The 22,536-nt window shown below is 41.6% G+C and overlaps 1 protein-coding gene across 1 annotated transcript in view; it reads left to right on the plus strand.

The window, feature by feature from the left end:
• LOC127667093 (zinc finger protein 708-like) overlaps window positions 1–22,536 on the plus strand; it is a 37,423-nt gene that overhangs the window by 6,832 nt on the left and 8,055 nt on the right. Inside the window, exons 4-5 of the mRNA XM_052160125.1 lie at window positions 2,956–3,836; window positions 18,717–18,890. Of these exons, the coding sequence (XP_052016085.1) occupies window positions 2,956–3,836; window positions 18,717–18,890 (1,055 nt within the window). The remainder of the gene's footprint in view (window positions 1–2,955; window positions 3,837–18,716; window positions 18,891–22,536) is intronic.

The raw sequence follows: 22,536 nt of genomic DNA on the forward strand, positions 1-22,536 counted from the left end.
TTTTGAGATTACACCATTCCATTCCCCCTTCCTCCTTCTAAACCCTCCCATGTTCTTCTTCTTGCTCTTCTTCAAATTCATGGCCTCCTGTTTAATTAGTTGTTGTCCCATGCATATACTTATATTCCTAAATTAACTGTTCAGTCTATACAGTGTTACTTGTATGAGTGGTTTCAAGATTGGAGTGGTATTGGATAAGTGATTGATGTGCTCTTCCCTGAGGAAGACAAGTTCTCCCTCTCTCCATATTTCCTGGTTGCCCGTAGTTGTTTGTGTAGGGCTGAGCCCTTGTAGGTTTTTCTCTGTCTTCATGGGCGTGAGTCTTGGTTGTCCTTGCTTTGCTCATGTGTAGGCAGGAAAGTTGGTAAGTCTTTGAGTGTAGCTTCTGATCTTACTTGGAGACACTATCCCACAGTAAACTCCCTAACCCTCTGGTGCTTAAAAATCTTTCAGCCCCTCCTCCACAATGTTCCCTGAGCCTTAGGTGCAGACATACATACATTTATTTATTTATTTATTTATTTATTTATTTTTTATTTATGAAATTGGTGTATCCACTTGGACTGAGCTCCCTACATCTATATTTTAGTCATTTGTGGTTTTCTGAAATTGTCTGCATTTTTTTTCAAAGAAAAGTTTTCTTGATGAGGGATGGGGACTATACTTTCCTCTTAGTATAAGGACAAGCATGTAGAAGGACGTGGTGGACCTTGCTGGTTTAGAAAAGTGGCGGTTGTAGTCTCTTCTCCAAGATCCATGGTTTCCCATGGTTAGCTAGGTTTTCCGCCGTACCAGGCATTTCTTTTGTGTTGAGTGAGTTCTAGAGAGTGGACCGTTCTCTGCTTGTCAGTGCCGCACCCTGACCGCTGTGCCATGCTGGTCATGTTGTGGTTCATAGGCGCCATGCCTGGGTAGGACTTTTGGTTGCTTCCCTTGGTAAGGTTCTCACTGCTTTCTGTTACCATGGAGACTGTTCCTCAGGGAGGAGGCATTCTGATCGGTTCCAGGTCAGGGCTCCTGGGTTCTGTGTCTGAGAGTGTGGTGTCCTCAGCAACAAGAACTCACCTTCCACTTCAGAGCAACAGCCACAGGCATTAGCAATAGTCTGGAGTGTTTTGGGAGTCTTTAGGAGCACCTGGACTAATTACTCAAAAGAACGCTTTTCATGCCTGCTGTTCAAGGTTTTGGTTTGGTTGTCTTTGGCTCTTGGAGGGAACATTGTCAGCACCCACAGGAAAACATCATTTAAATTATATATGTGTATTCATACCCAGATTTCCATATACTAGACATATATTTTTAGGTAGATAGTTAATAGTATGAATCCTTATAACTTTTCTTTAGACAACCTTCCTGTTATTTTGGTTTCTTTGTTTGTTTGTTTGTTTGTTTTGGTTTTTTCGAGATAGGGTTTCTCTGTATAGCCCTGGCTGTCCTGGAACTCACTCTGTAGACCAGGCTGGCCTCGACCTCAGAAATCTGCCTGCCTCTGCCTCCCAGAGTGCCGGGATTACAGGCGTGCGCCACCAATGCCTGGCTCCTTCCTGTTATTTTACTTCCTCTTTTCTACTTTTATAGTTCCCCCTCTCTGACTGGAATCTCTGTTTTATTCTGTCACGTCTCTATATCCTGTTAGTTAAATTGTCTTTTCAGAGTGCTGTCTGAATTATTGTTTTCATCTTCATGTTTTCTCTCACACAGTGTCAGTGGTTTAATGCAAATGCCTTTGTGGGTAGATAGTCTTGGGTGAAATCTGTACAAGTCTGGAGGAATGCTCCCTACAGCGGTTACGAATTCTGAGTTTTAGATTCTTTGGTCCTCATTTGCAGTTCCATTTTTTTCTACTATGATTTTGCTACCCATTCTGCCTGAAATCATCTCATTAGATGTACTGTGTGTGTTTTTAGATGGGATACCTACAATTAAAACATTTTTAGACTAACAGTTTTTAATGCCTATGAAAAATCCATATTAAAATACCTGTTTCTGGGGCTGGTGGGATGGCTCAGCGGTTAAGAGCACTGACTGCTCTTCCGGAGGTCCTGAGTTCGATTCCCAGCAACCACACGTTGGCTCACAACCATCTATAATGGGTTCTGATGCCCTCTTCTGGTGTGTCTGAGGACAGCTACATTGAGTGCTCACATACATAAAATAAATAAAAATCTTAAAAATAAAATCTGTTTCTGTGACCAGCAGTATTGTATATTTCCACGTACATGTGTGAACACGGGCCTCATCCTCTCATGTTTTCTGCTTAGCTGAATAAGTATGGGTCTCATATGTTTATGTTTTGTATATTTTCTCTTTTCCTTGGTTACTCTGGGGTTATTTATCTTGTAATTAAATAATTCTTAGAAATTAGGCTACTTTTAATTAATTGTTTTTTTTTTAAGATTTATTTATTATATGTAAGTACACTGTAGCTGTCTTCAGACGCCCCAGAAGAGGGCATCAGATCTCATTATGGATGGTTGTGAGCCATCATGTGGTTGCTGGATTTGAACTTACGACCTCTGGGATGTCTTTTCCCATGTCCATCCAGTTTCACACAGTCATCATTAACTTTCTGTTTTACTAGTTTGGCTGCTTTGCCGTTTTCAGGTGTATGCACTCATACAGTTTCTATGTTTGTTTATGTTCTGTTCTGTTATTATAATTCCCGAAGAGGTTCTATTCCTACCCATGTTACAACTCTCATAGCTGTTTAAATTTGACTTATGTTCCACTCATGCTGTACTCTGTTTTGTTGTTGTCTTATTTCAGTTGAAGTTTAAATGATTTCCACCTGCTGTATTTTCTAAATATAGCTACGGTGAATATAGGTGTTGTGATGTATTGTAGCTTTTTATTTATCCATGAAAATGGGTTAAAGTCTCTGTATTAAAGATACACATTGTAAATATGATGAATGTTCCTAATCTTCCCTTCTTTATCTCAACTTCTCCTCACCAGGGAAAAAGCCCTATAAATGTAAAGAATGTGGCAAAGCCTTGGCTAAGAGCTCGGTCCTTACTCATCACCTGAGAATTCACACTGGAGAGAGACCCTACAAGTGTGACATCTGTGGCAAGGCCTTTTCTCTGCTCTCCATACTTCACAGCCACCAGAAAATTCACACCAGAGAGAAACGTTACAAGTGTGAAGTGTGTGGCAAGGCCTTTTCTCTGCTCTCCACGCTAATTAATCACCACAATATTCACACTGGAGAGAAACCCTACAAATGTGAAGTGTGTGGCAAGGCCTTCTTTATGCCTTCCACACGTACTAACCACCAAAAAATTCACACTGGACGGAAACCCCACGAGTGTGAAGTATGTGGCAAAACGTTTTCCAGCCCTGCAGACTTTACAAAACACCAAAGAGTTCATACCGGAGAGAAACCATACAAGTGTGAAGAGTGTAAAAAACCCTTCAGTAATCTCTCAGCCCTCAGTAGACACAGAGTAGTCCACACTGGGGAGAAACGGTACACTTGTGAGAAATGCGGCAAAGCGTACAGCAGGAGTTACCACCTTAGTCGACACAAGAAAGCTCATGCTGGACAGAAGCCCTACAAGTGCAAAGAATGTGGCAAAATGTTCTACTATTCTTCAGACCTTAAGAGACATCAGAGAATTCATTCTGAGGAGAGGCCCTACGAGTGTAAGGAATGTGGCAAAGCCTTTCCCAGTCCTTCAGATGTCACTCAACATGCAAGAACCCATAAGAGAGTGAAGCAATACACCTGTGACGGTTGTGGCGAGTGCTTTACTATTCAGACAACATTTTCTAACCTCCGCAAAATTCGTCTTGAGGGAAAGCCATCTGGATGTGAGAGATGTCGAAAGACCTTTTAAAGGTTCTTCATAACTTAAAACACACAAAGGTGTTCAGACAGTTAGCCTGTGCATAGGAAGGACGAGGCAGATGCTGTATGTATGGTTCAGCTGATGCTTAACCACAAACAATTCACACCTGAGAGAAACCCTACCCGTGTGCAGAAAAAGACCAGGGCATATCAATCCCTCATGTCTATATAAGCATTGGCGAATCCATTCTGATGAGGAAGCCTTCAAAAGCAATCAGCACGACAAGTCCTTTACCTGTTCTTCACACCTTAAGTATCCCAGAGACTTCATACTGCCGAGACACTCTCCAAGTCCAAACACTGTGCCTTGAATGACAGTTCGAGTCTTCATCAGCACCAAAGAATCGACACAGGTGAGAACCTCTGCTGGTGAAGATGGCCTTGTTAGTTGTAGACATCCACATCACACACATCACACAGCCCATCATTTCCTCAGGGACTCTCAACTAGGCATCTGACTACAGATTAGCCTGTAGGCATATTTTGGGGGGCATTTTCTTGATTGCTAAGTAATGTGCATTCGTCTATCCAAGGGTAAGGAATGCCATTGAACAGCAAATGTTCCTGGGTTGTATAGAGATCTGTGTGAAGGAGCGTATTCAAATATGGAGCAAGCAGGCATCTCTCCTCTGTGGTGGTGCTTCTCAGCTGTCCTAAGGCTGTGATCCCCCTTAATGCAGTTTTTCATCTTGTGGTAGCCCCCAGCCATAAAATTATTTTCAGTGCTACTTCAAAACTGTAATTTTGATGTTATGAATTGTAATGTAAGTATCTTGTATACAGATGACCTCCGGTGACCACTTTGAAAGGTCATTTGACTACCAAATGGGCCACGCCCCACAGGTTGCGAACAGCTGCTCTGTGGTTTCTGTTTCTTCCCTGGCTAAAGGACCTTTAAGCTTTAAGCTGAAACGTGTCTTTCTCTAAATTGTTTGGGGTCATGCCATTTGCAAAGTAAGACTGTAATGAATGTGTGAAGGGTTTTCACTCTTCCTTATACTTCGGTTGTCACCAGACTCTATACGTGAGACAGTGTCACACAGCCTTTAGATTTGTTCAACCTTCACTGGACACCAGAGCATTCACAATGAAAACACCCCTATTTATGCAAAGTATATGACAAAGTTTTTTTTTTAAACTTGTGCTTGATTAAACACCGAATACCTCATACTAGAGAGGACCTTTGTGATAGCAAAGATATTGGAAAACTATTGGACATATGCAGTAATTTATATATAAGAGAAACCCTACCTTCTTCATTCTTCACACATTGGAGAATATGTTTTGTTGCGTGCGCGTACACACACACACACACACACACACACACACAGCATACCTCCTCTGAAAAGGCCACACCACTAATCCTTCTTAAGTAGTGCACCAACCAAGAACCAAAGACTGCTGAGCCTCTGGGGTCCATGCTTCTCCAGATCACCACAGCGGTAGAGAGTAACCTTCCACGCTGAGCCAGATTAAACTCTTCTTCTCCAAGTTGCTCTTGCATTTTATTACATCAACTGGAAAAGTTACTAATAAAAATAGTAAATGACATTTGATACATGTGCATCAGTGTTTTCTTCCTACTTCCTGTTGTTTCTCTTCTGCCTCTTTATTACCCTATTTTCTTTCTAAACTGCTTTCATTCAAAGCACACACAGTCATGCACACAAAGTCACAGTATAGTATCAATATATCTTGTTGCATGTACTTTTAAAAGTTGCTGCCTCCCTTGCCAGGACCTTAGCCGCACTACCAGCCCCTTCGGGTTCCCTTTTCTTCCACCTGGATCAGCTCCGGGATCTGCTGCTGCCAGTCCTAACCGCCTTCTCATCCAACCGTCTTTGCTCCAGGAGGAGTCTCGCTGCGAGCTCCCACCTGAGCCCTTGAATCCTCAGATAAAGAACACTCACGCACAGCTAGTTGATTTTAACTTGCCTATTACGCACAATTACTGGGCGCAGATATCTCCTGTCTTGGAAAAGTATACTCTTTCCAAATTATTCTCTCTGTCTCTCCTTCCGCCCTAAACTCAGTGGCTTGTTCCACCTGGCTAGCCCGTGCCAATCACCCCTGGCCCCTGCCCATAGCAGAGGCCACAGGCCCTGTGCCAATCACCCCTGGCCCCTGCCCATAGCAGAGGCCTCAGGCCCTCGCTGCCCCGGAGTCTTACGTGATTGCTGCTGGGTCCCTTTTCCTCCAAAGCATGGCAGAGAAGCCACACTCCTTCCTTCCTTCTCCCTTTTTCTCCTGGGACCCATAAGTCCCACCTGTATCCCCACCTAGCAACTGGCCCCAGCCTTCTTTATTGACAAATCAAGAGCTAATTGGGAGAATGATGTTTCCAATCTCCTCTTAGATTATCTTAATATAGGTGTCCTGCAAAAATGAAGAAAAAAGAAAAATGCACTGTGTGGTTTGAATGTGAGCATGTTTGTACAATTGTTAACTATGATGCTTTTTGCATTTCAATGTTAATATCTTTTAAACCGGGTTGAATTTATTTTTGTGTAGGATAAGTGAAATAGATCTAATTTTGATCTTCCTTTTGGAAGAATTTGGATATCTGATTTTTCCTAACAGTATTTGTTCAGAGGTTCTCTCTTGTGGCATGGATTTTTGGAAATTCTGTCAAATATTTTGTGTCCTTTAACTTAGTGTTCTCTCTCTGGGGGCATTTTACATTGCATTATTTACATTTTAAGGACGACCGCGGAGTCCTTATCACTATGGTTGTGTAGTATAGTTTGAGGTTGTTAAGTAATATATATTTGATCTTTCTTTCTGCATTAATTGCTTTGCTTATATGTGGTAATTTTTGTTCCTCTATGGGTTCTGTGGGGTTTTTTTTGTTTTTGTTTTGTTTTGCTTTTTTTTAGTTATTTGTTATTAGAATTTTGCTATGAATTTCATTGAATGTATTGATTGCTTTTATTACTCTAGGTGTTTTGTTTTTTTGTTTTTGTTTTTACAAAATGAGCTCTGCAAATCCCAGAATGTGTCTTTCTGTCTTATAATGTCTTCATGTAAGTGATGCTTTTTGATACTTTCAAATTTTGCTTATAGAAGTCCTTCACTTATTTGGTTAGTGTTATTCCTGGATGTCTCCTTTAAAAAACTTTTTAAAAGTAGGTGCTACTTTTTCTTGTTACTTTCTATGCAAGTATCTAGTTAGTGCATACAGGGGCTAATGGTATTTTATGTTGATTTTGTGAACAGCTATTTTTACTGATAGTGTTTATATCTGTCTTGGTTAGGGATTCTATTGTAGTAGAAAACATTGTCAACAAAAGCAAATTTGGAAGGAAAGGGCTCATTTTTTTTTTTTTTTAAATACACTTCTAGGTAACAACCCGTCACTGTGAAGTCAGGGCAGGAAATGAGGCAGGAACAGTAGACAGAGCTTGGAGAACGTTGTTTACTGCCTTCCTTCCCATGGCATGTTCAACTTCCTTCCTTCCTTCTTTCTTTCCTTCCTTCCTTCCTCCTTTCCTTCTTTCCTTCTTTCTTTCTCTCTTCTCTTTCTTTTTAATAAATATTCTTTTTTTAAAAAAAAATTAAATCTTTTTAAATGTGCTTTCATGTTTTACCTGCACGTATGTCTGTGTGAGGATGTCAGAATCCCAGGAACTGGATTAATAGATGTGAGCTGCCCCAGGGGTATTAGGAATTGAACCTCTGGGTTCTCTGGAAGAGAAGCCAGGGTTTGTAACTGCTGAGCCATCCTACCAGCCCCCTGGCATGCTTGCTTACCCAGGACCTCCAGGTCAGCTGGGCCTTCCAACTGGGCCCATCAGTCAAGACGGTGCATCACAGCTTTGCCCACAGGCCAGTCTGGGGGGGGGCATTTTCTCAGTTGAACTTCCCTTCCAGAATGATCCTTGTGTCAAGATGGCTAATGTGAGCTTGTGTCAAGATGGCATAATGTGAGCTTGTGTCAAGATGGCATAACGTGTGTCAACATGATCATATTTAGAAGTTTCTGCAGAGTATACAGCAAGGTATTTTAGTATGTATTCATGCCATCTGTAAACTGGCATAGTTGAATTTCTTCCTTTCTTAATATTTCCCTTTGCCTATCTATATGTTCTTCTCTGTTAAAGAATATGAGTATAGTATTGGAAAAGTAGAGATAGTAGGGACCCTTGTCTCATGCCAGAGTTTTCATTTTTCTCCATATAATCAAGGTTGCCCACAGTTTTGTCCACAGCTTTTATTATATTGACAGATGTTCCATCCATTCCTAGGTCTTTTAGTATCCATACTTATGAACACGTTTGAAGTTCACCCAATGACTTTTCTACATGAGATGATTATGTGATTTCTGTTTGTCTATTTTATGGTGCCTTATGTATTGATTTACACATATTGAGCCAACCTTCCATCATGGGGATGATGCCAACTTAGTCATTATGTGAGATCATATTTGACCATAGTTAATTTTCTTTAAAAAATAACCTATATTAATTAAGAATATTTGGTGTGTGTGTGTGTGTGTATGTATGTCTACTTTAGATATTAGAGTTACAGTGAGTTGGATAGTGTGCATCTTTTTCTATCTTGTGGAAGGATTTGAAATGTGTTAATACTTGATTTTTTTGTTTTAAAAATAAAAATAATTTTTTTAAAAGTAAAAGAATATTAAAATTTTCTAAGGTTAGTAGAATTTTATAGTCCATCTGTCTGGCTCAGGGCATTACTGTGTGATGAGACTTTTGATGACTGTTTCTGTCTTCTTAGTGTTGTGGGTCTGTTTTTTGTCTGGTCTTGTTTTGTTTATTGTTTGTTTTAAATTCGAGACCTCCACTATTTTAATTAAGGATTCAATATAACTCCACTTAGGAGTGACTTTCTCTCTAATCCTTCAGTGGCATATCATTTCATCAACTAATTGTGCATTTTCTTAGGGAAGTCTTTTTATTCATTTCTAGTGCCAGAACATTGCGTTCTGATAGGATATACAAGATTCATTTCTTTTTTATTATTATTATAATGGCTTTTTGCCTATTATGTGGTCCATTTTAGAGAAGATATCTTATGCCACTGAGCAGAATATATTCTTTTTGTTGTTGTGCATAGTGTTCTGTCGCTATCTTTTAAATCCAGTTAATGTTTTGGATATTTATCTTAGAGAATCCTTTGTACATGGTTAGGAGGACCTACCTAGGTGTGAGACTGCAATATGGAAATGCCCCATTTTTATTTTGTCTGAATTGTTCGACTTCCATGTCTTTTCATGTTATCTAGGGGGAACTGAAAACCTATTGATTTTGTGTGAATCAATAAATGTGAAACATTTACATTAGTTGTGTGGTTTGTGTTTACTTACACATAGTGGCACTCTATTGCTTCTGGTTTGTCTTTGAAGTTACTCTATCAGGTAGGATTATTCCTGTATGTTTTCATAGCTTTGTTTGCTTTACAGTTGGATGACCTGGTCCAGCAGGTCATTCTTCAGTGATGGGGTCTTCAGAGAGAGAACCTGGACTAAGGTTATAAGCTAAAGCAGAATGAAGAAAGAGAAGATTGTGATGGCTGAAGAAACTCACATATTATGCTAGGCATCCATCTTGGTACCCACTAGATGTTTGTCTCTTACTTCAGTCTCGGGAAGAGAAGTACCCAGTAACTCTGTCCGGTGATAGACTGATCGCTTTTTGGCTTTTGTAACCTGCTTATACAGCTTCAAGGACTGTTTTGAGGTCAATTTGACTACTTAATCTTGGCAGAGTAGAACAGTTCTTGGACTGCTTAAGGATACTTAAGGTCTTGTGGTTTCTACCTTTAGAAATTCTTTCTTCAGCTCCTTTCAGATAAAAATCTCAAGTTTGGCTTAGTGAGTGTTGTCATCCTAGTAACTTTAATACATTTAATTAATTATATAATCCAGTCTATTCTCTTTTCCCAGGGGTCACGAACAGCATAAAAACAATAAGAAAGTTTGGGTCAGGAGGTCTTGCACAACCTATGCCTTATGGCAAGCAAGCTCACTAAGAAGTACAGCATTTTATATATTCTATCTATGGGTCTAAATGGGACAGAGTCAGCAGAAACTATCTTACAGTGGTACAAAGTCAACAAGAAGCAATCAAACTATGTTGCACATTGGGAACACAAAGTATCTCAAGAGCACAATAGACCTATCACAGACATAGCCACCTTGGGACTGATAACCATGTGTTGGTGGGAAGTGTTGGGCTCTTTTCTTTTTTCCTCCTACTTAAAATGGAAACATCTTTATTGACATTTTAGGACAGTTAAAACACACAAAAATGAAGATGAGATCACAGAAGTGTAAAATTGCAGCACATAAATTAATATTCTTCACCCTCATCAACTCCTTCAGCACTATCTGCCCCAACCTCCTCATAATCCTTCTTTAGGACCTCAGAGAACTCCCCCTCCTCCACGCCCTCACCCACATACCAGTGCACAAAAGCATGCTTGGCATACATCAGAGGCATGCTTGTGATCTAGGCAAACCCAGGCTTCAGCAATGGCTGTGCTCAGCATGCACACAGCTCTCTGGACCCTGGCAAGGCCACCACCAGGTACCACAGGGGGAGGCTGGTAATTAATGTTAATCTTGAAACCAGTGGGGCACCAGTCCACAAACTGGATGGTACGCTTGGTCTTGATGGTGGCAATGGTAATATTGACATCTTTGGGAACCACATCACCACGGTACAGCAGGCAGCAAGCCATGCATTTACCATGGCGAGGGTCACATTTCACCATCTGGCTGGCTGGCTCAAAGCAGGCATTGGTGATCTCTGCTGCTGTAAGCTGCTCATGGTAGGCTTTCTCAGCAGAGATAACAGGGGCATAAGTGGCCAGGGGGAAGTGGATGCGAGGGTAGGGCACCAGATTGTTCTGGAATTCTGTCCGATTGACATTCAGGGCACCAACAAATCTGAGGGAAGCAGTTATGGAAGACACAGTCTGGCTAAAGTGTTGGGTTCTTAGGATCTGAAGCCACAGTTACCCCAAGACTATGGCCCCAAGCTTTCCCAAGCATATCTATGGGTTAGAGAAGGAGCTGTGTTCCTTCTCTGTACACCAAGTTCTCAGGAAAAGCTCCTTAGCTCCTGGCTCCAGGCTTTTACTGGCTGTCAAGCATGTTCCTGGTTTTGAGAAGGCCAGGTCTCTTTCCATTTATCAGGGCCTCAGGGAAAGCCTCAGTTGATCAGTCCACCTTTGGACAGTTTGATTTCTCAATGTTTAACTCTGTGGGTATTTTCTAGCTGTTTTGTTATTTTTGACAAATTCTTTTGAATTCAGTGCATTAATCTGTCATTTAGTTAGTCTTAAATCCATTTGCATTCAGTGTTATAACTGAGAAGGCTTGGCTTTTGTGTGTGATTTTTTTTTCACCATTGCTTCTTGCAAGTTCCTTTTTTTCCATATTGGCAGTTTTGGATTTTGCTGGAGAAAAGTAGAGATGCCTTGAGGTTAGTAAAGAGGTTTGATAAACATTGTTCCAGTGCTGACATATGTCTCATTTATTTGATAGTTTGGCTTTTACTAATAGGAAATTAGTTTCTCATTAAATAGTGTACTGGCTATTTTTATGACACCAGGTAAAGCCACCAGATGCAGGAGCCCCAGTTGAGAAAACATCTCCGAAAGGTAGGGCTGTAGGTATTTACTCAATTCGTGGTTGATGTGGGAGGCCCCAGCCTCTTGTGGATGGTGCTGTCCCTGGGCCGGTGGTCCTGGGTTTTTCTATAAGAAAGTGGGCTGAGCAAGCCCTGTGGAGCAAGGCAGGTAAGCAGCACTCTCCACGCCTTGCATCAGCTCCTGCCCCCAGGTGCCTGCCATATTTGAGTTCCCATCCTTAAGTAATGACTACACTATGGAAATGGAAGCCCAACAAACCCTTCTTTCCACAACTTGCTTTTGGTCATAGTGTTTCACTGCATTAATAGAAACCCCAGCTATGATACTATAAAATACAGGACTTCATTTTCTTTCCTGCTTCTTATTGTGGGTAGTTGTATTTGTTAGTTTTCAATGCTGGCATTTCTTCACAAGACACTGGGGAAAAGGGCAAAGTGAGTGAGATCTGGGTACATTCACAACAATCGTGAACTGCAGTTCCCAGAAGGAATAACACCTACACCTGTGGTACATGTTCAAAGCACATTCCCATTGTGAAGAGGTAGAATATTACAACTTCGGAGCCAAGTTTCTTGGGCTGTCTTAGCTCACAGATACCGCGTTATTGACTGCCCCTTGCATGATTTACCATCTTTGTGGCTCTTGGGTTTATTATTCTGGATGTATACAGCAGTGTTCATCTCTCACCTACCAAGATTTCATCAGAAAGATCTGAGTCCAAAGCACTTGTCTCTGCTGTGCCCTATCCTTCCTTCCTTCCTTCCTTCCTTCCTTCCTTCCTTCCTTCCTTCCTTCCTTCTTTCTTTTTTCTTCCTTCTTTTTAAAAAGATTTTTATTTATTATTATATGTAAGTACACTGTAGCTGTCTTCAGAGACACCAGAAGTGGGCTTCAGATCTCATTACAGATGGTTGTGAGCCACCATGTGGTTGCTGGGTATTTTTTCTTTGCTGCTCTTAGGAAGTTGCTGGCTTGTTCCTGTAGGGGGAGGACCTGATCCTAAGAAGAATATTGGGAGCAGCTCGGTCCATCCCCCAACAGGCTCTGTACTGAATTTGGTATTTAATAGTCCTGTTGGCGCTATCTGTCCTAAGCTTTGGGACCTAAAGACACAATGTAATTCCCAATGTATTCCTAGAGTGTAAGCCAGTTGTCTTGATAATCTGGCAATTAATACTAATACAGTTAATACTGCCCCACTGTCAGACCGAAAAGAGTAGGGATGATCTCCATCAGTAACTTCACAGTAATTATACAAGGCATTTCTCATCTGGTGAAAAGAGCTTCCACCCATCCTGCAAAAAACAAAACAAAACAAAACAACTAGCAAATAGCGGTAGCCAAACTTGACAGAGTAGCTTCAGTAAAGTCCAGTCCCTAATGTTTCCCAGGCAGTAGGGCTGGCAATGGGTGTAGCATCCCCTTACCTGGCTTCCTTCAGTGATGGACAACTGTTAAAAAAAAAAAGTTCCGGTTCCGGTTACTGCCTTTAACTACTGGTCTCTGATTAATGACATTATTCAGAATTCTTCCTGCTTGGATCTAGTTCTCTGAGAAAGCGCTCGTCTGGACACTGTCTCTGTGCTCTCTTATCCTTCCTGCCTCTGATAGATATGGGGGAGGGACATTTAAAATGATCTCTGTCTATGTCTGCTCTTTTCTTTAATTTCTCAAAAAGACCAAAGTCTATCCTTCTCTACAAACTCTGAAATCTAGTCATACTTCAGGTGCTGACACTCTATCTCCCGGGGAGAAAGCCAACTTGGAGGAGAAAGCTGCCCGCAGGAGAGCCACTGAAAAAACTTCTCTCCACCAAATGGCAGAGAGACACAGGGAGCAAGAGCTTGCTTTAAGAGTAGCCCTCTTAAGGGAGCTACGAGACTTAGAGGGACAAATGGTCATTCTAACTTCAAGAAAATTTTAGAAAAATTGAAGTCCACAGTCACAGCCTATGGGCAGAATGTTCCCTTCACTTTGGCACTTAGATGGGCACACGAACTGGTTATCCAACACTAAATGGTCAGCTGTGAAAACATGTAAGTACAAATAGCAAAATACAGACTTAGAAGGTAGTATTATGTATTTAGGTACATATATATGAAACCATAAGTTCGAAAAGGATACACACACACAAACATACACACACACACACACACACGAAGTTTTAAAGGGAGAAATAGGAGGTGAGAAATGATGTTATTATATTAGTATCTCGAAGATAGACTGGCAACAGTCTCTTTTTCTCTTGGTCCCCCATGGCTTACTATCCTTTTACCTGACATAGCTGGACCTATTCTTTTTTAAAATTTTTTATTTTTTATATTCTTTGTTTACATTTCAAATGCTTTCCCCCTTCCCGGTTCCCCCTCCCCATAAGTCCCATAAGCCCTCTTCCCTATGCCCGTTCTCCAATCAACCCCCTCCTACTTCTCTGTCCTGGTACTCCCCAACAATGCTGGATAAAGCCTTTCCAGGACCAGGGACCTCTCCTTCCTTCCTTCTTGGGAATCATTTGATATGTGAATTGTGTCTTGAGTATTCAGAGCTTCTAGGCTAATTAATATCCACTTATCAATGACTGCACTCCATGTGTATTCTTTTGTAATTGGGTTACTTCACTTAGGATGATATTTTCCAGTTCCAGCCATTTGCTTAAAAATTTCATGAATTCATTGTTTTTAATTGCTGAGCAGTACTCCATTGTGTATATATACCATATTTTCTGTATCCATTCCTCCATTGAGGGACATCTGGGTTCTTTCCAGCTTCTGGCTATTACAAATAAGGCTGCTATGAACATAGTGGAGCATGTGTCCTTATTGCATGCTGGGGAATCCTCTGGGTATATGCCCAGGAGTGGTATAACAGGGTCCTCAGGAAGTGTCATGCCCAGTTTTCTGAGGAACCGCCAGACTGATTTCCAGAGTGGTTGTACCAACTTGCATTCGCACCAGCAGTGGAGGAGTGTTCCTCTTTCTCCACATCCTCGCCAACACCTGCTGTCTCCTGAGTGGTTTTTTTTTTTTTTTTTTTTTTTTTTTTTTTTTTTTTTTTTTTTTGTCTCCTGAGTTTTTAATCTTAGCCATTGTGACTGGTGTGAGGTGAAATCTCAGGGTTGTTTTGATTTGCATTTCCCATTGATTAATGATGTTGTACATTTTTTAAGGTGCTTCTCAGTCATTCGAAATTCCTCAGGTGAAAATTCTTTGTTTAGCTCTGTACCCCATTTTTTAATAGGGCTATTTGGATCTCTGGAATCTACCTTCTTGAGTTCTTTGTATATATTGGATATTAGCCCTCTGTCAGATGTAGGGTTGGTGAAGATCTTTTCCCAATCTGATGGTTGCCGTTTTGTCCTTTTGACATATCCTTTGTCGCTTACAGAAACTTTGTAATTTTATGAGGTCCCATTTGTCAATTCTTGATCTTAGAGCATAAGCTATTGGTGTTTTGTTCAGGAACTTTCCCCCTATGCTCATGTCCTCAAGGGTCTTCCCCAGTTTCTTTTCTATTAGTTTCAGTATGTCTGGTTTTATGTGGAGGTCCTTGATCCACTTGGAGTTGAGCTTGGTACAAGGAGATAAGAATGGATCGATTCTGCATGCTGACCTCCAGTTGAACCAGCACCATTTGTTGAAAAGGTTTTCTTTCTTCCACTGGATGGTTTTAGCTCCTTTGTCAAAGATCAAGTGACCACAGGTGTGTGGGTTCATTTCTGGGTCTTCAATTCTATTGAAGATCTATTTTCCATGGATCTACCTTCCTGTCACTGTACCAATACCATGCAGTTTTTAACACTATTGCTCTGTAGTACTGCTTGAGGTCTGGGATACTGATTCTCCCAGAAGTTCTTTTACTGTTGAGAATAGTTTGAGCTATCCTGGGTTTTACTACTCTTTGCTGTTTCTGATTGGCCCTTGTGTTTTAAATTGGTTACTATCATACATTTATAAAGAATAATTTCTGCTAAAATATTACCCTGTAGGCTCTGTACCAACCAGTATCTTAACATGAATCAATGATTTAATTCATATGATCTACAGCTTCTGGGGGATGTGATGACTAAAGAAACCCCATTTGTGTTAGGCATCTATCTTTGTACCTAATAGCAGCTTGTCTCTCACTCAAGTTCCTGGATGATAAGTTTACAGCAATCCTGACTCCTAGACAACCACTGAGAAATCTGCAGCTATGACTATTATGACATGCCTAAATGCTGATTTGATTTCTGTCACTTGCTTACATGGTCATCAAACTCTATTTTGAGGTAATCTTGATCGATCACCTAATCTTGGCAGAGCAGAACAGCTCCTGTGCTTTTTGCCTTTAAAAGGCCTTATTTTCCCCACCTCAGAGCACATTTGGGTTAAAGACAGTGGCCCTGCTAGCAGCTTTAATAAATTTGCCAAAAAATAATCTGAGTTGAGTCTGGGAGTCTTCCCCTGGTGGATATGAACTACATAACATTCACCAATATCAATTATCCCAGTAAAACAAAGGCTGGACTTTAGTGCTTCTGGTCTCTTGCTAACCTCAGCAGATTCTTTAGCTCTAGCTAAGAACCTCAGATGCTTAACTCAAAATATTCAAAACCCCCCATAGAGTCTTAGAGAGACTCTCACCCTCCCCTCTAGAACTTCACCTGACAACCCTTTGTCCTCTGCATTCTGGAGATTCTTATCTTGCAGGATTCCATAGAACACTCAAGGGCTTTTCTAGCCTAAAGTTCCAAAATCCATCCACAATATTCCCGGAAACAAGGTCATGTTTGTCTGAGCAGTGCCCCACAATCCTGGTACCAACTTCTGCCTTAGGATTACTATTTCCATGATGGAAGAACATGACCCAAAGCGAGTTGGGGGCCTGTATTAAGGTTCTCTAGATTAGCAACTTATAAAATGTATGTATGTATGTATATGTCTGTGTGTGTGTGTGTGTGTGTGTGTGTGTAGAGAGAGAGAGAGAGAAAGGGGATTTATTCAAATGACTTACAGACTGTAGTCCATCTAATCTGATGTTGGCTGGCAGAGCGTAGAAAGTCCAGGACTCCAGTTGTTTGCTCAGTCCACAAGCTGGTGTACGGTATATGCTGGAATCCCAAAGATGTAGCTGTAATGCCCACGAGGGAATGGACTTGCTAGGTAACAGCAAGCAGACAAAGAGTAAGAACTTTCATCTTCCATATCTATATAGCAGTGGTCCTCAATCTTCCTAATGCTGTGAGCCTTTAGTTCTTCATGTTGTGATTCCCCAACCATAAAATCATTGTTATTTTATCACTGATTTTGTGTTATGAATTGTAATGTAAATATATTATGCAGATGGTCTTAAGCAACCCCTGAAAAGGGTTGTTTGACCCTAAAGGGGTCATAACCTACATGTTGAAAACTGCTGTTATATAGGTTTCCAGCAGAAGGTGTAGTCCAGATGAAAATTGTATCTTCCCACCTCAGAATTGGGACCAAAGGCAAGTATTTCTGCAGCCCCAATAAGCCCATACAAAAAAAAAAAAAAACCGCACAACTCAGTTACAATAAGCTGCATGCCTAGACTGAGCAGATTTCCCACTACACTACTCTGTTCCCCAGCTGTGACATCCCTTGCTACTTGCGGTGTCTCTGGGCCACATGGCTCTGCTCCATCATCCAACTCCCCTTTCTTCATCTTCTTCCTCCCTCGTTCCCTACTCTTCCCCCACTCCCTAAAACCTCCAGCCCTGCCTTTCCGTTCCATAGCCCAATAACAGGCTCTAGACTTTATTTGACCTGTTAAACTGGGGAGAAGGTTTGCATGAAATCACCTGAGTATGTGATCCACTCCCGGGGCAGCCTCTCTTGAGGAAAGCTAAATCAACATCAGGATACAAACAGCACCAGGGCAATGCACAACGTCTACCTCAAAAGTCTTGACTAGAAGTGGATCCAGCCAGTTGGAACAACAACAAAAACAATGTCATCATCAACAATAACAACAACAACAACAACAACAACAACAACAAATCCCTCATAGGTGTGCCTTCTCATTCTGGATTCCAGTTAATTCTAGATGTAGTCAAGTACCAGGAATAGAAATCACAGGACAAAAGGGTTTATTTGGTTTACATAACCTAGATTGCTGTCCTTTGGAAGAAGCCAAGGCTGGGATTCAAACAGGGCAGGAACCTGGAGGCAGGAGCTGATGTAGAGGTCGTGGAGGGGTGCTGCTTACTGGCTTGATCCTCATGGCTTGCTCAGGCTGATTTCTTACAGAACTCAGAACCACCAGCCCATGGCTGATAGCGCCCACAATGGCCTGGGCCCTGCCACGTTGATCACTAATTGAGAAAATGAAATGACCTACAGGCTTGTCCACACCCCTATATTATAGAGGCATTTCTCACTGAGGCTCATCCTCTGGTGACGTCAGCTTGTGCCAAGATGAGATAAACTGAGCACATTGAGTTTCTTCTGGTGATGAAATGAAAAGAAACAATCTGATCTTCCTACTGTCTCAAATCTGAGAAATAATCTCATTGTGAATCAGTGTTCATGGCACGAAAACAAACCTGGTGGTGAATAGTTGTCTGAGTTTGTGAAAGAGAATCTGGTGAAGCTCTGGTACAACTCTCTCAAATATTACATTGTTTACACGGATTAATAGAGGAACGTTTGGACAAGGGACTAAGGGCAGATGAAAATCTCAAAGGGTTTCTGGTGCTTATCGGTAAAAATCGTATGTGTCCCTGGACCCACGCCCCAATCTGCATTCCAGTGTACACACTAAAACTGTTCGTTTTGTTTTTTCAGTGATTTAGTGTCATAATGGGTGGCAATCCTAGCCTTCTTCATTCTAGGGAAGTGCTTCACCACTAAGTAGCCCCCATCTCTTTCGGTGCTTTGAGTTTGGGACTTAGACTTGTGATTCTTCTGTCTCAAGCCCCAGAGTAGCTGAGATTTCAGAACATTTCCAGGAAACTTGGTTTCAAAAACTATCTTAAAGAGTTTGTGGTGGGTCCCAATGTAGCTTCTTGCTTTACTATTTTAAAGTAAAATTGAGTCATTGAGAAGTTTTCCTCCCGCGAAAAGAATCTAGGTACACCTGAGCTTTTTAAGTCACAGCATTGATCAGAGTAAGAAGAAACCTAATACACGTTGCCGTCAAAGGTTGGACTCATATTCCCACAAGCCCTTTGTAAATTTGAGACTTTAAAAGCAGCCTAATCCAGTAATAGTCCATAGCCTATAAACTGTTCTCCTTGCCCTTGGTTTAGGGTAGTTCTTCGCATAGACTTCTGGGAAATGTAGTCTCTTTCAGCATGACTCCGCTAGACCGGACTCTTCTCTCTGTGCTTCCGGTTCATTTTGCTTTTGTGTTTCTCCAAACTCTGCGGCTTTCTCAAAGTTGGGACAGTGTGGCTTGTGACAGCTCCGCGTTGGATATGGAGGTTGGTCAGGGTGCAGCCTAGCCTTGCAAGCCTCAGGAACGCTGCGGGTGGGCGGGTCCGGCGTGCAAGGAGGGGGAGGGCTGGGCGGGAGGCGGAGAGAAGCCCACGTGGTTGTGCAGTGTGGACCTAGGCTTGACCAGAGTGCAGGGGAGGGGGCGCTCATGGTGCAAGGAGTGAATGCTCTGTTTGGACGGAGCGGCTGCCTGAGTCAATCATGTGTTTCTGCGACCTGAGAGGTCACCTGCTAGTGCAAGAATGGAGACGTGTAAAGTCCAGGATTGCTAGAGCAGGCTGGCTTGGCTGACCGTGCCGGAGGCAGGCTGCAATGATAGCTCACCTAACAGTCCACCTTGGCCAGGGAAGCTTGCTGTCACTAGTTTTCACATTTTTTTTTAAATTTTTTTTTCCCCTGGGCCTTCCTGTGTGCTTTGACAGGCCTAGGACTCTGGTTTTCCGTTCATGTGGCACATAGTTTCCAGGACAGGGAGTTCTGTGGGGGAGTTTGGTATATGGGATGCTCATCCCATTTTCTTTGGAATAAATTGTTAGTTTTCAGGGCAGTTCACTTGGATAAGAATTTCCCATTTACCCACGGTGACCAGAACCCTCACATTCACACACCAGTATGAGGCAAAAAAAAATCTCATAAAGGGGACACGCCAAGCTTTGCACCGACCAAGCAATCACGGATCCTACAACACTGCAGAGTGAAAATACTAGAAAATATTACCACGTACAATTGCACCAGAGACTGCGATGTCAGAAATTTGGTGTGGAAAGCTTGAGAGATGAAATTAGAGCTGTAGCTCACTCAAGGTCCTGTGATATGTTTGTTTGTTTGTTTTTGAGTTTTTGATACAGAGTTTCTCTGTATAGCCCGGGCTGTCGTGGAACTCACTCTGTAGACCAGGCTGGCCTCGAACTCAGAAATCCGCCTGCCTCTGCTTCCCAAGTGATTTGTATACAGTTGACTGCTCACCCTGTCTTTGTATACAGCCGGCTGCTCACCCCTACCCCCCCCCCCTTTTTTGGCCACACTTCAGTCAATTGATTTGTGTGCTGGAGACTGACTTACAGTGTTAAAATCTATACCCAAGAAGCCTGGGCTTTAAAGTACATTATCATAAATACCAATATTTTCTATATATCATCTAACTATAACTAAAATAATAAAGACACTTTCTAGTTAATGTCACTAATCTGCAGGAAACTAAGAACATGCCATTTACACTGCTTAAGGTGTGAAAAGTATATTTTCTTGCATCTCAAATCTAGTTTCCTACAATGTAGAGTCATACAGCAATATGTTCAGTTATATTACAGGCTGTATACATATATGTTTGATATATATACACATATCAAACATGTGTATATACGTATATATACACACACACACACACACACACACACATATATATATATATACATTTTTATTTAACATATTTGTTAAACAGATCTATGATTAAAAAGAAAACACCCGAGGATGCTCTGCTGTATCCTGCGACATCTGCCTTTGGGAGGTGGACGCAGGAATCAGTTGTTCAGTGTGACTCCCTGCTTCATAGCAAATTCAAGGCTAGGTGTGCTGCATGAGAGTGTCAGAAACAAAACAAAACAAAACAAAACAAAACAAAACAAAACAAAAACTCCCTTTTCCCCTCACAAAATAGGGGAGCACTTGTTTCTGTAGCAGAGGAAAGGCATTCAGTCCTCAGCACGCACATGGTGGTTCATAACTGTCTAATTGCAGTCCCAGGGAGCCAGTGCCATCTTCTGGGCTCCAGGAGCGCCAGGTTGTGCACCCACACACAAGCTGGCAACAACTTATGCACAAAAATAAAAATAAATAACTTTAAAAAGTAAACATCACGAGGCCTGGAGAGGTAGCTCTGGGGTTGAGAGTTCTTGTGGTTTTTGTCTATGTGTGCATATACTGTATAGTGTATAATTTTTGGTAAGTATAGAGTATGATTTCATGAGGTTTGGTGTTATCTCACCCACCCTCTCCATCTGCACTGACCTCCCTCCCTCTTCCCAGCTGAAGCCCCCTCCAGCTTCCCCTTCCCCACTTCGGAGCACCTGTGTCCAGCTACTCCTCCCTCATGCCCCTCCCCACATGCTCCCTTTATACTCTCCTGGTTTCCATGGTTACTTCCTGCTGTATAACTCACCTCTGAAGATTTGGAGCTAGAAACTACTGATGAGAGAGAACTTGTGGCATTTGTCATTCTGGGTCAGCATTGTCTTTCCTGGGCGCACAAAGTTCCCTGTCAAGTGCATGAGTCATTTTCACGTACAGCTTACTAGTACTCCATGGTGTGTGTGCGCCATTGTCGTTATTCATTTGTCAGTTAAAGGAATATTAGATTGTTTCTGTTTCCTAGCTATTCGGAATAGAGAAGCAACCAACATGGTTGAGCTAGTATTTGCCAAGTAGGATGTATGTGCCCTGGGCACATATTGAGTCTTACTGACTTTTTTTTTTTCTTTTTCTTGAGACAGGGTTTCTCTATATAGCCCTGGCTGTCCTGGAACTCACTCTGTAGACCAGGTTGGCCTTGAATTCAGAAATTCACCTGCCTCTGCCTCTCAAGTGCTGGGATTAAAGGCGTGCGCCACCACCGCCCAGCCATATACTGAGTCTTATGAAGACTTATTTTTAGCTTTTTGTGGGTTCTCCATACTGATTTCCAGAGTTGCTATACCAGTTGCTGTCTTACTAACAGTGTCTGAGAGTTCCTTTTCTCCACTCATTGCTAGGGTTTTTTTTTTTGTCAGTTTTTTGGTTGATCTTAGCCTTTCTGACTGTAGTAAGAAGAATTCTCAAATTTGTTTTGATTTCCCTAACAGCAAAAGATGATGAGCACTTTCAGATGTATATTTTTAGCCATTTTTGTTTCTTCTATTGAGAACTCTGTTTAAATCCCTAGCTCATTTTTTAATTGTATTATTTATTTCCTTGACTCTTTGCTTTTTGAGTTCTTAGTATATTTTGGGTATTAATCCCCAGACAGATGTGTAGATAGCAAAGGTTCTCTCCTATCCTCTGGGCTTCTTCATAGTTCAGTTGTTTGTTTCCTTAGCTGTACCTAAGTTTTTAGTTCTGTGAAATCCCACCTGTCAATTGTTGGCCTTAATTCCTAAGCAAATGGAGCCCTGTTTACAAATTCATTTCCTCCACCTATACCTTGTTGGGTACTGCGTATATTTTCTCATAGCAGTTTAGTGTTTCAGGTTTCCAATTGAGGGTTTTGATCCACTTGGATCTAACTTGGTGCAGGGCAGTAGATACAGGTCTAGTTTCATTCTTCTGCATGTGGTCATCCACTTTTCCAAACATCATGTTATCTTTTTTTTCTCAGTGTATATTTTTTTTTGCCTCTGTCAAATATCATATTTAAGCAACCCTAAATTTCCAGAATAAAAGCAACCTGATCATGGCATATAATCTTATGATAGTTGTTTGTATTTGTTTTCCGTGACTCTGTCACTGCAACTGAGGCTGCACTTTCCACCAATGGCCTCTCCTGGCCTGTCACAGTGCTAAGCCTCATCTGTTTCCCATCACCTTTATGCCTTCAAAATCAGTACCATGTGAGAAACTCATACATCAGCCGCTACCTTGAAATGCGGTCTTGGTGCTGTC

Source organism: Apodemus sylvaticus, chromosome 16 (assembly GCF_947179515.1).
Source record: "Apodemus sylvaticus chromosome 16, mApoSyl1.1, whole genome shotgun sequence".
NCBI classification, from domain to species: Eukaryota; Metazoa; Chordata; class Mammalia; order Rodentia; family Muridae; genus Apodemus; species Apodemus sylvaticus.